This window comes from Eurypyga helias, unplaced genomic scaffold (assembly GCF_000690775.1).
Source record: "Eurypyga helias isolate BGI_N326 unplaced genomic scaffold, ASM69077v1 scaffold10853, whole genome shotgun sequence".
In the NCBI taxonomy this organism is placed as follows: Eukaryota; Metazoa; Chordata; class Aves; order Eurypygiformes; family Eurypygidae; genus Eurypyga; species Eurypyga helias.
The window spans coordinates 1262-16362 of record NW_010241938.1 but is presented as its reverse complement, the minus strand read 5'-3'; the positions used below and the strand labels follow the sequence as shown (position 1 = coordinate 16362).

Genomic DNA, 15101 nt, shown 5'->3' with positions numbered 1-15101 from the left:
GTGTGTGGGCGCCTGCCACAGGCACCGGCGTGCCCGGCGAAGGGTGTCAGCTCATGCACGGAACACACCTCGCCTCATCTGGGAGCTGAAGTGCCATGTTCCTGAAGACACTGAACTTGAGCTGGCCCCCACAAACCCAAACCAGAAGTGACTGCAAGCACTGCACTAGACTCTTACCCTGTTTAATAACTGCAACAGACCTGCGTACAGCAGTCTTAACTGCTCTGAAGCTTCCCCTCTACACCTTCCCCCTTATTTATCACTCAGCCTACACCCAAAATGCAAGTTAGCTAGCGAAAGGCATTTTCCACAGGCAGTATTGATTTTCCATTCTAAATTTTTTAAATGGTACCAGTTGGAGCTTGAAAGCAGCAAGATGTTCTACAGGCCAACACTGTCAGCGCTTCAGATGTTACAGGACAGAAGTGTACATGTTTCCTTACAATCTTCCCAATCTTGGCACTTGTCAACTAGCATATATAGGGTTTGGTTTTTTGGTTTTTTCTTTTTTTCCAACACCCTGAGTTCAGGTCACACAAAATAGAATGCAGGCCACAAGTGACCTGAAAAATTTGGCATACCTGTATCGTTCTGCAAGTGGTTATAGGATCATAGAATCACAGAATGGTTTGGGCTGGAAGGGACCTTAAAAACCATCTGGTTCCAACCCCCCTGCCATGGGCAGGGACACCTTCCACTAGACCAGGTTGCTCCAAGCCTCATCCAGCCTGGCCTTAGACACTTCCAGGGATGGGGCATCCACAGCTTCTCTGGGCAACCTGTCCCAGTGCTCCCCACCCTCTCTGGGAAGAATTTCTTCCTGATATCCAATCTAAGCCTCCCCACTTTCAGTTTAAACCCGTTACCCCTTGTCCTGTCACTACAGGCCCTTGTAAAAATCCCCCCACAGGTTTCTTGTAGCCCCTTCAGGCACTGGAAGGTGCTATAAGGTCTCCCTGGAGCCTTCTCTTCTCCAGGCTGAACAAGCCCAACTCTTCCAGCCTGTCCCCATGGCAGAGGGGCTCCAGCCCTCGGAGCATCTTCGTGGCCTCCTCTGGACTCGCTCCAACCGGTCTATATCCTTCTGATGTTGTGGGTTCCACAGCTGGACGCGGTATGTGACTGATCCAAAGCAGAAAGGACAACAGTCCAGTGTGCTGACCACAAGGTCAACCTACTCAACTCTAAGAGTTCAGACTTACTATTCTAGGCACAAATATTAGTGTTAGATTTTTAACAAACTAGATTTGTTAAGAAGCTACAAATCCACTTATCTTTCTGGATTTAAATATTATAGAAAGCACTTTAAAGGCCACTAATCATATCAAGTGAATTATTCTCTTTAAAGAGCTCAACATGCACTCAGAGGATGGACAAGATAAAGGATAACCTCTCACGTAGGTAACAGATTAATTCTTTTACCAAATTCAAGGGGTTACACAGCAAAACCTACTGCTCAGAACAACACTTCTCTTTATACTTGTATTTGGGCTCTCTGCGCAGGAGTCAGAATTTATATTTCAGGGCTACGTGTTACAGTCAAAGGGAAAAACAAAGCACAAAAGCCCCATTTCCAAATCAAGATGACTCTGTCTCTTCAGCCACCTCTAAACTGTCTTGGGTATGATGATGTCACTGGGGGACTCCTTGGCAGGAAGATCTGTAAGCTCTACTGCTTCAGTCCCAATTCCATCCTACCAAAATACTAAACCAAAGAGAGATTGCAACATGCAGACTCCAGTACAACATTCAATTCGGCACATGTTTGCTTTCCCAGCTTCACGCTCCAGGACTGCAGCTACCTTGCCCAGCCCGTACCTGACCTGCTGCGTAGTTTGGCAACAGATCTCCCTTTTTGCCCTCATCCCATACTCACCGTGACCAACTTAGCCTCTCACAGCAATCACACCGTCCTTCCTACAGGCGGGTAGCCGTCAGCGAGTCACATTACCTGAGCCAGCTGCGGGTGACATGACTGAGTGCCCTCTGATCCACCTTCCGGAGATGAAAACGGGGCAAAGCCAGCAAGTTCACAAGCTGACACCTCACAAGGTACTGCTTCATACTGCTGGGAAGCAGCTGGCCTAACCTGGTTCAGTACCTTCTAGCAAGATGAGGGAGTTGTTCCAGCGCTATCCTATGGCTCAGAAAAGCTTTTCCGCACCAAAACACAATCTGTTTTCTGGCCGAAAAGAGCCACAACTGCAGACTTCTTCCAATCCACAGAAATCCAAAGCACTGCATCTTGGCCCTTAACAGACAAGCCAAGCACCCAAGAAACACTATACGGTTGCCAAGTAGCAGTAACACATTTTGGCCAGCACTGAGAAATCTATCTGCATTTCAAATGATCATTACTACAAATTAAGTAACATGCTTGTACTTCCATCTACAACATCAAGTCCACAGAGTTAGTCTTCCATAAACCCCTATGATTTTACAGGCTCTGAGAGCAAAGAATAAAAACATTACTTCCTTATTATGCAATAATCTGAAAGCTTACACGTGTCCATAAATTGATTTTCAAGACAGTGGCCCAAATCTTGACGGAAAGGAGACCAAAATAAATGTAAGCTTATGCCAATGATGTTACTGAAGTTCCACAACTATCACGTAAACTAGCAATTTAAAGCCAAATTAAAAATAATTCACATTCCCCTCTCCAACAACATTTAAATGATAATGAATTTCTTCTTGGGTAATAAGCAGTTCCCTAGTGTTCATATGCTGGAGCCTGGCAAGGAAACCTTTCTTGTGGGCAGCTTTGGAGCCTGCTCTTTTCTTTAAGATGTTCTAATTTAAATGCAGATGTAGACTTCACACTAGTGGGTTTTGTTAAAAAAAAAAAAAGTCTTAGCTGTATTAGAAGGAAGTGACAGTAAGAGGACTCTCACACACCATGCACCATTTGAGTTCCACATTTTATACTACCTCTTTTTCACCCGACAGGAGTGTGTGCAAGCACACTAAAATATGACATTAGAGCACTAACACCCCGCCCTGCCCCCTTCCCACAACTCCCCCCCACGGGCTTTTCTGGTTCACAGCTTAGCACAAGCATTTCCCAACATTTTCCTCCTTAAAATCCAACTTGTTTTTTTTCTTTCCAAAGTCATTCTTCATGCATTTCCTTCCCCTTCAGAGATATGAATGGTCATTTCCAGTAGACATTAAATACTGGTAGCTTTTTCCTGTGTAAATTAGTAAGTCTTCGCTTTGAAGCTAGAGAAAAATATGAAATCCTGCTGAGCCAGCATCCCACAAGGCTATTGTCAGAAAGACAGCTGCTAAATATGGACTAGCTTCCCAAAGCTTTTTTGCAACTCCATGTTCTATGTAGAGGGCTTATGATATTCCCTGCCTAACCCCATTTTCTCCTCCAGAAATACATCAGTTGTGTTAACAGTTTGTTTTCCAAAGTATGCAAGCTGAACTAGTAAAGTAACTTGTGCTAGTTCTTAAACATCCCGTCCACCTCCTGAGTAATTACTCCTCTTCAGCCTGTCACCTTAGCCCCACTGTCCACCTTACATAACTGCACTCTAGTGTGGAAGCATGTACAGTGCTCTGATTTTATTCAGAAAATAAATGTTCCCTCATAACAGACCGTTTTAACATCATCAGCAAATTTGATTCATTGGTGAAAAACAAGACTCTTCAGCCTAATACATCCCTTGCCCAGTAACAGACAATTCCTATCCCTGTCTACTGATCAGCAGGCTATTCTTGTCCTGCCGTGTGAAGTGTAACCTACACAACTGGAAAAAAGCTACTTCAATAAGTAACTTACGTACCAGAGAAAGCTGACAAATGACAGCTCCTCTGTGCAAGTAAGAGGTCTGCAAAGTAAAAGCTTTCTGCAACAGAAACAACAAAAAACCATTCCAACATAACCACTGAGCCTCTAAATTAAACGGTAATCAGGAGCTTCGGCAAGTTCAGAGCAGTTGTAGCATTAGCGGCACTTTCAATCAATGGAACCATCACAATGCAGGAAAAATATGTATGTTTCACCAGGGTTTTTTATTCGCTAGTTAAGAAGTAAACTCAAGAAATTCACAATATTTACAGGGTCAGAGAAGGCACATATTTCCTGCTGCAGGCAGCACAGCAAAACTACCCAGTGCTGAACAGGCGTACCACTCTCCTTTGGGTTTAGACCTGCTAAGCACCCCTACAGAACCCCTTTTATTGCACTGTTTCAGCTATATAGGCCACAAGCTTTACCTTTGAGTGGGTTTTGGGTTGGTTTTAAAACTTCAAGTGGCAAGTCTTAAAATTTAAAATACTTTGTGCATTAGAACGCACTGTGGATCCATAAAGAATGGAAACCTAGAGTTTTGGAAAGGCACGTAGCCTCAAGAATACTTCCTGGTCACTGCAGCACAGACAACCCACTACTGAATGACTTACCTTCACCCTTCTGCAGGCATGTGATAAAATATCCAGAATGATTAACTCCTGAAACACTATTTCCTTCCTACATCAAAGCACGAAGACGTTACCATTTCATTTTACCAGATCCCCACATAAATAATTTGGTTTTAGAGACCAACCAGCCCATTAGCAAGGGCAACCCAAACAAGCTCCTAAGCTGTCAAAACTCAGAGGACCGGTGTAGTTATTTCCACTAAAATAAGCACACCTACTCAGAAGTCACCAAGTGGAATCCAGTACTTGCTACAACTCAAGCCTTTAAACAGTAACTGCGTGTACTCATTAGTCAGGAAGTGCCTACAGAGCTTGAAAAATTAATGCTGCTGAGGGTGCTTTCACACAGATATGGAAGTGAGCTAAAGCACAACTAAAATAGCAACTTTAAAGCTCTAATAAAATGAGCTCTCTTGACAAAAATCACGGTATGAGTTTATGCAAGAGAAGCCATTTCATCTGGACGACCACACACCAAAAGCCACAGTGCTAGCGACAAATCAGCCGTTAGTCCTAGGAAAAGGAAGGAAGCCGCTGAGCGTTCATACGTTGGACGTCACGCTAACTGTGGTGTTAGCCACAGCAGGAGGATGCTTCGGCACACTGACGGTTACCGTTTGACACAGGAGAGGTGCATTCACTTCTAACAGCCCTACCGCTGCCACTAGTTTAAAACTGAAGGAACACTCACCCACATCCGTAAACACGGCGTGTGTTCACACGAGCCTGTTTTAACCCTGGGCGCAGCACCTCTGCTCCTCTCCTGTAGTCAGAGAGTCAAAGAACGCATCAAGGCACGTGGTCTCTGCGCCTAAGTACCTTTAAACGTTCAATACACAACTGGAATCCTGTTTTGTACTGCTGGATTTTACACTGCCTGCCTTACAGCGAACACCAAATAGCCTCCAGATTATACTCCCGCACAGTCTAACTCTGAACACACACACAGCGCTGCAGAAAACCACGCAGCCCTAGGTGACACACGTCTTGCAGCTACTACAAACTCCGAGCAGCACAAGGGGCTAGTGCTCTCCACAGATGTGCTCCAACCCTTCCTCAGTCCACCTCGGGTGAACACACTAGAGAATCTCCAAGTTTGAGAAGAAATGCACAAAGAGCCATTTCACAATAATAAAAGGCTGATGCTCAAGTGATCAAGACAATTCTGATCCTACAATCTAAGACTGTAATTTCTAATTACTGGCCTGTTTGCTGGTACCAAACACCTGCACAGCTTTTCACACGAGCTATGCAAATGTCAAAATAGTGTATTGGCTCTACACCAAGAGGCATTTTGAGGGGGAAAATAAGAGCATACACAACGGGAAACTAAATGAATACTGAATCTGGAAGGCAGGAAGAACGAAACTTCAAGGACAACAGGAAAAAAGTCAGAAGAAGTCAGGACAAAACGATTATATTCAGTACACCAGATTTTTTGCAGGCGTGTTTTCAAAACATTGCAGACTAACATTAGCCACAAACTTGCACGAGATCAAGAGCAAACCAGACTTTTTTATGTCTATATACATACATACACACTGCCATGAGTACATTCCCAGTGAATACCAGATGCAGGTTCTATTTCTCTGCTTTACAGGCTGCTGACAATCTTCCAGATGGTCAGCTTCTCTCACACTCGGAATATTTGAATTGATTCATTCTTACAAAAGGAAAAAATTAATATTCTTCAACACCTAACAGGGTGAGAAAATTTCTTAAGTTTATTCACCTTAAATTATTATATACATTTTAAATCTAAAGGTGCATTTAGAGCAAAAATTCATTTAACTGAATGGCAGATGAAACAAATGGCACTCAAAGCGATCAGGTTCCAAAAGCTCACAGACCCATAAAGGCTGATGCTGGAAGCGCAGCATTTAACAGCATCCCCAGCTGAACCAAAAGTGCCATTCTTTGGGCAGGTATCTCTTAGTGTTACATGAACCACACGCACAGGCTACTCTAACCGCTTGCTTTTCTACGACACTTCTGAGAAATGAGAAGGTTACCATGCTCATTCCCAGCACCAAGAAAAGGGTGTCTGATATTATCCCTTTATGAAAAACAGTAACTGCTGCTTCCTGGGCTGAGTGAAAAGCAAAGGAAGATGTCACGAGACTAGCTGGGATGTAATTCTGCTTTTCTGTTTATGTTTACAAGTCTCACCACAGTTGCTTTCCTGGTAAGCTGTTTATTCATAAATGGTCCAATTAGCAAGTCCCCAAAGACTCCCATCACTGCTGTGAGAAAGCAAGCCTCTACTGGAATCCTGCTTCTGAAGTTCAAATCTATCGATTTGGGTATCCACCGCCCATTTTCATCGGTTACTTTGACTACAAACTGACGAGGATGATTCTGGAATAACTTTTCTTTGCTTCTTTCTATGAAAACAAGGGACTCAAGGCAAGATGTTGGACTTACACTTGACAGAGCTATCATTTACTCATCAGATGACCCATATTTATGATGGACAAATCACAACACACTCACAGTTAACCAGAATATCACAGAAATTCTAAACTGTTTCACATACCCTTTTAGCCTACTTTTGAAGGCAATACTAAGTGTTCTATAAAATAACACCAACATGCAAAACCATTTTCAAGGTAAATGCTACTTAAAATATTTTCAAAGCAACCCGCTGCACTGCAAAAATCATTGAGAGTCTTGAATGATAATCCATGTTAATATCTCAAAGGATGATACAAGAAAATTACCAGCTCTAGCAGAAGATCCGGAGATTAATTTTGATCAGTTTAATCAATTTATTCACAGTAAGAAGTGCTGTGGTTCATTCTGATCTGAGCAAAGGCTAACATAATTCCATTTTCCACTAAGCATCACCTCATCCATCGAACACACCAGGCTAATGAACTCTTTTCTCCCCCTACTTGTTACATCACTTATCTCCCCTAACACTTCCTGAAAATTCCAGCTAGCAGCACCTACCAAAACCCACTTCTCACCTTCAACGAGCCAACGGTGCCTATGGCAACCACATTCTCCTGAGGCCAGGAGGGGGGTGGATATAATATTACATTTATCTTTTGTGTTTGCACATGACATTGGACCCAAGACCTGAAGGCCTCCAACAGATTTCTAAACTTCTTTTAAAAGAAGTAGTAAAGGTATCCCCACAAAGATGCCGTATTTACACTCCCCAAACCCCGACTCGAACAAACTCCAAGAGTAAGTCTTATCATCTCACAAAGAAACGATGCTCAACAACAATCCACAAAGAAACTTCCTTTTCTTATTTCATTCTTCAACACCGTCGGTCACAAATAAACCTGGTCAACAAATCCTTCTGGAGCCACAACCTTAGTCTTCTGTTGAAGGTCAATATTACACTGAACATACACATTACATGTTGCTCTATGCTAGAGTCTAATAATACACCAGAAACACGTGCCAGCACTTCTCCACTCCCCCCACCCCCCAGGTAATTCAGGCAAGTAGTTGCCAGGGTGTTAACCACACATCCTCCCCAGGGCAATTCTGTTCAGTCACTGGGTGGTTTTCACCTTTGTCCACTTTTTTGAATTCAGCACCTACTCCAAAATCCTGAAATCAGTTTCAGGTGACAAATGTATGCTTTGCGTACCTTTGTCCGTCAGAGCTGCTGCCAACAGTTAGACAAATATACAAGATTAACCTTTTCCAGAGCTTTAAGTCACCCTGTCTCTCCTTTCCTTAAAGCTGGAGGAAGGAAAGCAGCAGCTTTTCAGGTACAGCACAGCGCCCATCAAATTCATACTACTTGTTCAAGAGAGCCTTTTATTTGATACGACTGCAGTTTCTACCCCCACATATGCTTTTTAGTACGTGCTGTTCACCTTGAAGATGTCCCTTGACCTCAGCTCTGCCTTCTGAACATCGTGAAAGAAGAGTCTGCAAGCGTGGCACCCTGATCTAACTTAAATATGAAGTTTCCAGTCTCCAAAAGTTACAGGGTTTTAGTAAGATGTCCTGTTCCTACAAAACAAGGTTACTTCCCCCCAGCTCCACAAATACTGGCCAGTTTCTGTTTCCAGAAAAAGGAAGAGTCTAAAGACTGAGTACAACAAGTTTTAGCCCAGATGACTGTTTTGCTCCGGAACGAAATAGTCTACTGTTCCCTAAAATTGCCACATATGTCATGATGAGCCTTGTCATCCCCTCTCACACGTATTCGCTATGAGAGAACGCAAGGACTGCAGAACCTTTGCACAGCCCAATTTGTTTATATCAATCCAGCATACCCGAAGTACACAACAACTAAGACTACAGAGACTCTGAACACTTAAAACTGCCCTCAGATTTCCATAGACCCAAGCAGAGCTTACTTAAAGCTCTACACAGACTTAAATCTCTTCAAAGTCTGTTTTCATGTAAAGACAACACGTCAGCAGACATTTGTTCAAGCTCTTGGTCACTACAGCAAGTTTGTAAGACATATCTGAAAACATTTCTCCCCATTACCTAGGCTGAGAGTTCTCCTCATTCTTGAAGAGGCTGATGGTCTGCTTGGTTTTCTTCATCAAGTTCTCCATGAACACGCGGAAGTACTCGTTTTCTCCGAGGGTTTCCATCTTCCCCTCATAGCGCGACAGGATGGTCCGCAGATGCTGGTAGGTATCAGGCAGCAGATCTAGGATATAGGGTGGGCTGTTCTTCAACGCCAGTTTCGGGTTCTGACACAAACGCACCACCTATGGTTGATGAAGAAAACACCATTTGGAAAACTCAAGAACAGCGAGCAGCGATCAGTTATTTAAACACAGTTCAGCGTCACCTACAGACACGACACACCGTTCACTCTGTCAACAAACGGCGCGTGTTGCTCAAGTCCAGACAGGAAGCCCGGCCACTGCAAGAGAACCCAGCCTATGGGCTGGAGTGCACACAGACTGACGAAACACCCAGCATACATACCATTACATTTTGTGAGGCTGAGTTTCACCCCAAGTGCATTTCCAAAAACGACTTTCAAGCAAATTCCATAAGGATTTTGTAAGTGGCAAGGATCCCACATCGATGTCTAGTACTTCCGGACACATTTCAGACTCTGGATGTGCCCACAGGCAAAACTTGACCTGTCTAGCTGCCCTAATTTGGGCTGCAAAAGTGACTTTTCACACCAATCAGTATATTCAGGACAAGTATGTCCACACAGGAAGTTCCACTGCTACAGGTATCACTGATGTCAGTAAGTGTTCCCAGGCTGGAAGTCTTTTGAAGGCAACAGTACTAGGAGAATCTGCTTTTCTTCCTCCTTGAATACATATAAGGTCTAAGAGGAACAGCAGCTTTCACAGGTAATGACAGCCAACAGGAAAGAATGAATGCAAAGGCACTTTTCTGGCAAGAAGGAGAAATAAGCTGTTGTGTAATAAAGATGGTAAGAAAGCGTGGGTAAAAGCTCAGCATTTAACATTGTCAATGAGGGTGGATGCAAAAAGCAACCTTGCAGGGTTAAGGGACATCTCCAATGCTACCTGGATTACAGCAGTGCCTCTAGTAAGAGCTGACTGAGAAAGACTCAATTTCAGTGAAGAGAAAGGCACCCAGCGTACCAAAACTCAAACAGAAAAATCTGACTGCCATTAAGACAACTACATGCCTAAAAAAGCCTCTGCAAGAATACATGGACCAAAACCTACCAACATTTCAAAGAGGTTGCCAAGGATGAGGAGGTCTAGACAAGGAGATGGATGGTCAGGCAACTGACATCCAATTGATCCTGATGCCTCAACTGCTGCTTCCTCAGAGCCCACGAACATTGTACAACAAACCATATCAATGAACTGGGTCAACACGTTTGCACCCCGAATAAAACTAGTTTCGCTAGGCAGCATGAATAGGTTCTATGTACGCTCCTCAGCGCAGCTGAACGGCGCTACGGATGGAACCCCTGGTCAACGGAAAGCGCCTGTTACACGGTGGGGTTTAAAACCTTAATGAAAACACAGTCAGCTCTTAAGAGGAAGCCACGTTAAGCAAGCACGCAAGCCAGAGTGTGCAGTATCCTCAGTGGCCTGTAACTGAAAACAGTTTGGCTGCTACCCCTTGAAAACACCCAGCTACAGAAGCAGCAGACCCGCTGCGTGTCAGTACAAAGTCCTGTATCAATTCAAAAACTTCCTCACAGCAGAAGCAAGTTCTGCACACCACGTACTGTCACAGCCTCTGTAAAACGCTCCCCAAGAACTGCCTTGCAAAGATACCTCAAAGTTCACAGAAAGGCTAAAACTGCTATGATTTTATTATCAAATGAGCTTCTCTCTTTACCAAGTAGACCAAAATTAGCTAAGATAAACATTTAAACAAAGCTACATTAACTAGTAAGTGCTGCCTCTTGAGCAAACGCGGTCCTTTTCGAACAGGGCAGCAACAAAACCAGTTCCGTTTTGCTTGTTTCTCTCCGTGTGCACTTGCAGCATCATGACAACGTCAAAAGGAATGTTCCCAGCCCTGGGAACAGCCGCCCCTCAGCGAGCCATACCCTACCTTCCACAGGGACCAGCAACGTGGAAGGAAATGGAGCAAAAAGCAGCAAATATGTTCGATTAGATGTGATGGCAACGCACACGAGCGATCCATGTTTTTAAACTACCATCCCAACTCATCCAAGTCGGCCTTGCTTACGCTCTGATCTCTCAGGAACAGGAAACCTTTACAAATACCAACAAAGCATTTCAAGCTCAGCACAAAGATTCTAAGAGGTTGACCGTGAAGAATCCTAAAATTGACTGCACCAGCTTTCATTCTCCAAATCCAAGAGGAAAAAATAATCAAAAAACAGTTTCCTCCCTCAGTTTTAAATAAAGAAATCAGTTACCTACTCATTCAAGGAAGAAAAACAATCTCACATAGATTTTCCAGGGTGGGAATTGAATCTCTCCCCTCAAGATCCTGCAGCTTACCTTGACTGATCTCTGGATTTAAAATATTTATCATCAGCGCTGCCTCATCAGACTTGCACGAATAAAGGAACTGGGTAGCTACGGTAGGAGAGCAGTGACACTATATATGGAGCGCTGTCACAGGCACAACGCCTAGATAACCTGAGAAACACAGTACGAACCACGAGCTTTTTAAAATACTGCAGTTTGGTTGCGTAGCTGGATTAGGTGCATAGAATCATGGAATGGTTTGGGTTGGAAGGGACCTTAAAGATCATCTAGTTCCAACCCCCCTGCCATGGGCAGGGACACCTTCCACTAGACCAGGTTGCTCCAAGCCTCATCCAGCCTGGCCTTGGACACTTCCAGGGATGGGGCATCCACAGCTTCTCTGGGCAACCTGTCCCAGTGCCTCCCCACCCTCTCTGGGAAGAATTTCTTCCTGATATCTAATGTTAGATAGATTAACTCCTTGCATGTTAGTAGGAGCAAGGAAACAGCACTCAGGAAAAAGGAGATAATGAATACACAGTAGTTGTTAGGAAGGGCAGAGTGCTACCTAACAGGGGACACAAACCTATACGAACTGTGGCCCCTCAAGGCAGACTCACCAGCTGCCACACCAGCAGGCTGGTTCCTCAAACACACACAATCCCCCTCCCTCAGCTTCCTGTCTACCCGGCCCATCCTCCTGGTGCATTACTTCCCCCGTTTGGCTCATCCCCAGCCTTACCCATAAAAAGCTAGGGCTGGCCTGCGCGCTGCAGCCGTTGAAGCAGCACCCCGTTTCTGGTTCTGGCAGAAAGCCCCCCAGCACAGACAGCACCTCCTCACTTGCCTCTGGTGGGGGACAGTGCGAGAGTTCCATGACAAGCCCCCAAGTGCTGCTGTGCCAAGCAACAGCTTTTCCCTTCCAGCTCAGACACCTTCAGCACAGTGCTGAAACGACACAGTTCTTGCCTTCCTTTAAGGGCTAAATAGCCGATTTCTTGATTGAAATCACATCTCATCTTAAGCCAATAGCAAAGGACAACCTACTCAAACTTCTCTTATCTGCTGTTGAATTTTGTTTTGGCCTGTCTCCTACTTACAATGAAGGTGACCTACAGTGGCATGTCTCTGTACGGTTTTAGAAACCGAATGGCATCACTACACTCTTCATCCCAAAGCTCGTCTTCCTCCTCCCTATCGTAACACACTACCATCCGTCACACCTCATCCCCCGCACTCCGCCACCTCTTCTCCAACCACCACCCGCAGCAATGAGCTCGGCCGTCTGCATTACCTGCTGCCCAGATCCCACTGGCATACACTGACTCAGAACCTCACCCTTTGGTGTAAAAAGGACAAAACACAACTGTTTCCACCAACCAATACATCCTACTCTTACACTCAGCCCTGCTTTATTTGCTCAAGACAGCGATGAGATGAGCAAGCTTGATAAAAACAAGTTAAGAGCAGTTCCTCCCACTTGAACCAATCCATACACCAGGTTCAGAACACACTAAGGAAATTGCGACGTTGCTCACTCTTCGTCACTACACGACATCTGACCACACACTCAGCTTCCAAAGACAAATTTAACTACTGCTGCGTAGATCAACAGCTAAACCACCTAACGCAGCCCTGAGGAGAAGGACTTGGGGTACTGGGGGACGAAAAGCTGGACATGAGCCGGCCGTGTGCGCTGGCAGCCCAGAAAGCCAACTGTATCCTGGGCTGGATCAGGAGAAGTGTGGCCAGCAGGGCGAGGGAGAGGATTCTGCCCCTCTGCTCTGCTCTGGTGAGACCCCACCTGGAGTGCTGCGTCCAGCTGTGGAGCCCCCAACATCAGAAGGATATAGACTGGTTCGACCGAGTCCAGAGGAGGCCACGGAGATGCTCCGAGGGCTGGAGCACCTCTGCCATGGGGACAGGCTGGGGGAGGTGGGCTTGTTCAGCCTGGAGAAGAGAAGGCTCCGGGGAGACCTTATAGCACCTTCCAGTGCCTGAAGGGGCTACAAGGAAGCTGGGGGGGACTTTTGACAAGGGCAGGGAGTGACAGGACAAGGGGTAATGGGTTTAAATTGAAAGGTGGGGGGGTTTAGATTAGGTATCAGGAAGGAATTCTTCACGGAGAGGGTGGGGAGGCACTGGGACAGGTTGCCCAGAGAAGCTGTGGATGCCCCATCCCTGGGAGTGTCTAAGGCCAGGCTGGATGAGGCTTGGAGCAACCTGGTCTAGTGGAAGGTGTCCCTGCCCATGGCAGGGGGGTTGGAACTAGATGGGCTTTAAGGCCCCTTCCAGCCCAGACCACTCCGTGATTCTATGATTCTGTAATTCAGCTGAAGGTGAACATCCTGCTGCACAGGGATGGAAAGGGCTATTTTACATCCGTGCTACAGGTGACCACATGTAACTGCAGGTGGAACAGTCAGTACTGACAGAAGTTAGAACTCCGAGTGAAAGGATCTGAAGACAGGAATACGTCAGGCAGCTTATGGAGAACATTATGGGGAAAATATTTGGACAAGAATCAACTCGCATAGGAGATTCATCAGTCGCCTCTGAAAACAGAGATGCACGAATGCTTTGACAACACCAGCTCATTATGCAGACTAATGAATCAGGTCAGATCGTACTGTAGGCACACAGATAACAGCACACATCTCAGAAAGGCAAATGCATCACCTGTTCAACAGGCACACAAGTACTTTCATTTGCACGTGAATTTTATTGACTTGGCCCAGAAAACTAACCTGTTTTCAACACCTTCCATTCATTTAGCCCTTCTCCACTGCTAGTTTCACGAGCACTGCATTTGCATGGCAATGGGCTATGCTACGAACAAGATTTTAACCTCAGATGTGTGGTCAGAAGTGTGCCTAAGTACAACGAAAGTCTAACTGAAATCTGAAAGGCTTTTCACAGCCAGATCTTTCCTCCTCCACAAATCAGAGTGAAAAACTAACTCTTTCAGGCTTTAAAAATTAAGCCTACACCTAAGAGCTTTCAGATGCTGCCTACAAGCAACACCAGGAAGTCAGTGCACGCTTAGAAGAGCTCACTTCAACTTGTGACAAGTACAGCAGTAGCCTTGGCTTTTCTGCTGGGGATATCAGGATGAGGAGGATAAGCTGCTGCCGAAGGGTATGCAGAACTGAAGCTGTGAAAAATATCCATCCGCACCCCCACTCCACCCCCCCAAAAAACCCACATGCAACTGCAATTCAAAATGACAAGGTAATCGAAGGTTTGTGGTTGTTTTCAGGCCAACCTTCAGGTTATGAGGTCACACACAGGTTGACATTCACATCTACGTCCCATGCACAAGCACGAAGATGTATATTCTTACGAGCTGTATCTGTGAGTTAAACTTATTTCTAAGAGGATCACATTTCAGGGCTCAAACCCCCTTTCCCACATTAGCACTTATGCTTGCCCTCTTATTTGTAAAAGAGCCACTGGCACTTCTCAAAAGACTTTTTTCTTTCTCCCAGTCTCTGGAGAAGGTGATCAAAGCTCATCACAAGCACAGCCAGGCACAACTATAACCCATGTCTTTAGCTAAGCCAGCCAACACAAAGTGATTTCTTGGCGTGAACATAATTTGCCTTTCTTTAAGAGTCACCTACTCTGCCTGCTTTAGTGTTTACTGCAGGAGATTCAGACGCTGCATGTACCGACAATGCAGGGAGAAGAGAAAGAGAAGTTGAAATGCATAAGCCTGCAGGGCAATTGGATGAGCTATGCCCATCGGCCCTGCTCGCTCCGCTCTCAGAGGGGAAGAAAGCGGCAAGGTGA

At 45.2% G+C, this 15101-nt stretch overlaps 1 protein-coding gene across 1 annotated transcript in view; it reads right to left on the bottom strand.

Moving 5' to 3' along the window:
• The window catches only part of CBL (Cbl proto-oncogene, E3 ubiquitin protein ligase), a gene marked incomplete at both ends in the record, with an annotated part of 30356 nt that extends 21231 nt beyond the window's left edge, over window positions 1-9125 (bottom strand). Inside the window, one exon of the mRNA XM_010148911.1 lies at window positions 8896-9125. Coding sequence (XP_010147213.1) covers window positions 8896-9125 — 230 coding nt within the window. The remainder of the gene's footprint in view (window positions 1-8895) is intronic.
• Between the last annotated feature and the right edge of the window lie 5976 nt (window positions 9126-15101).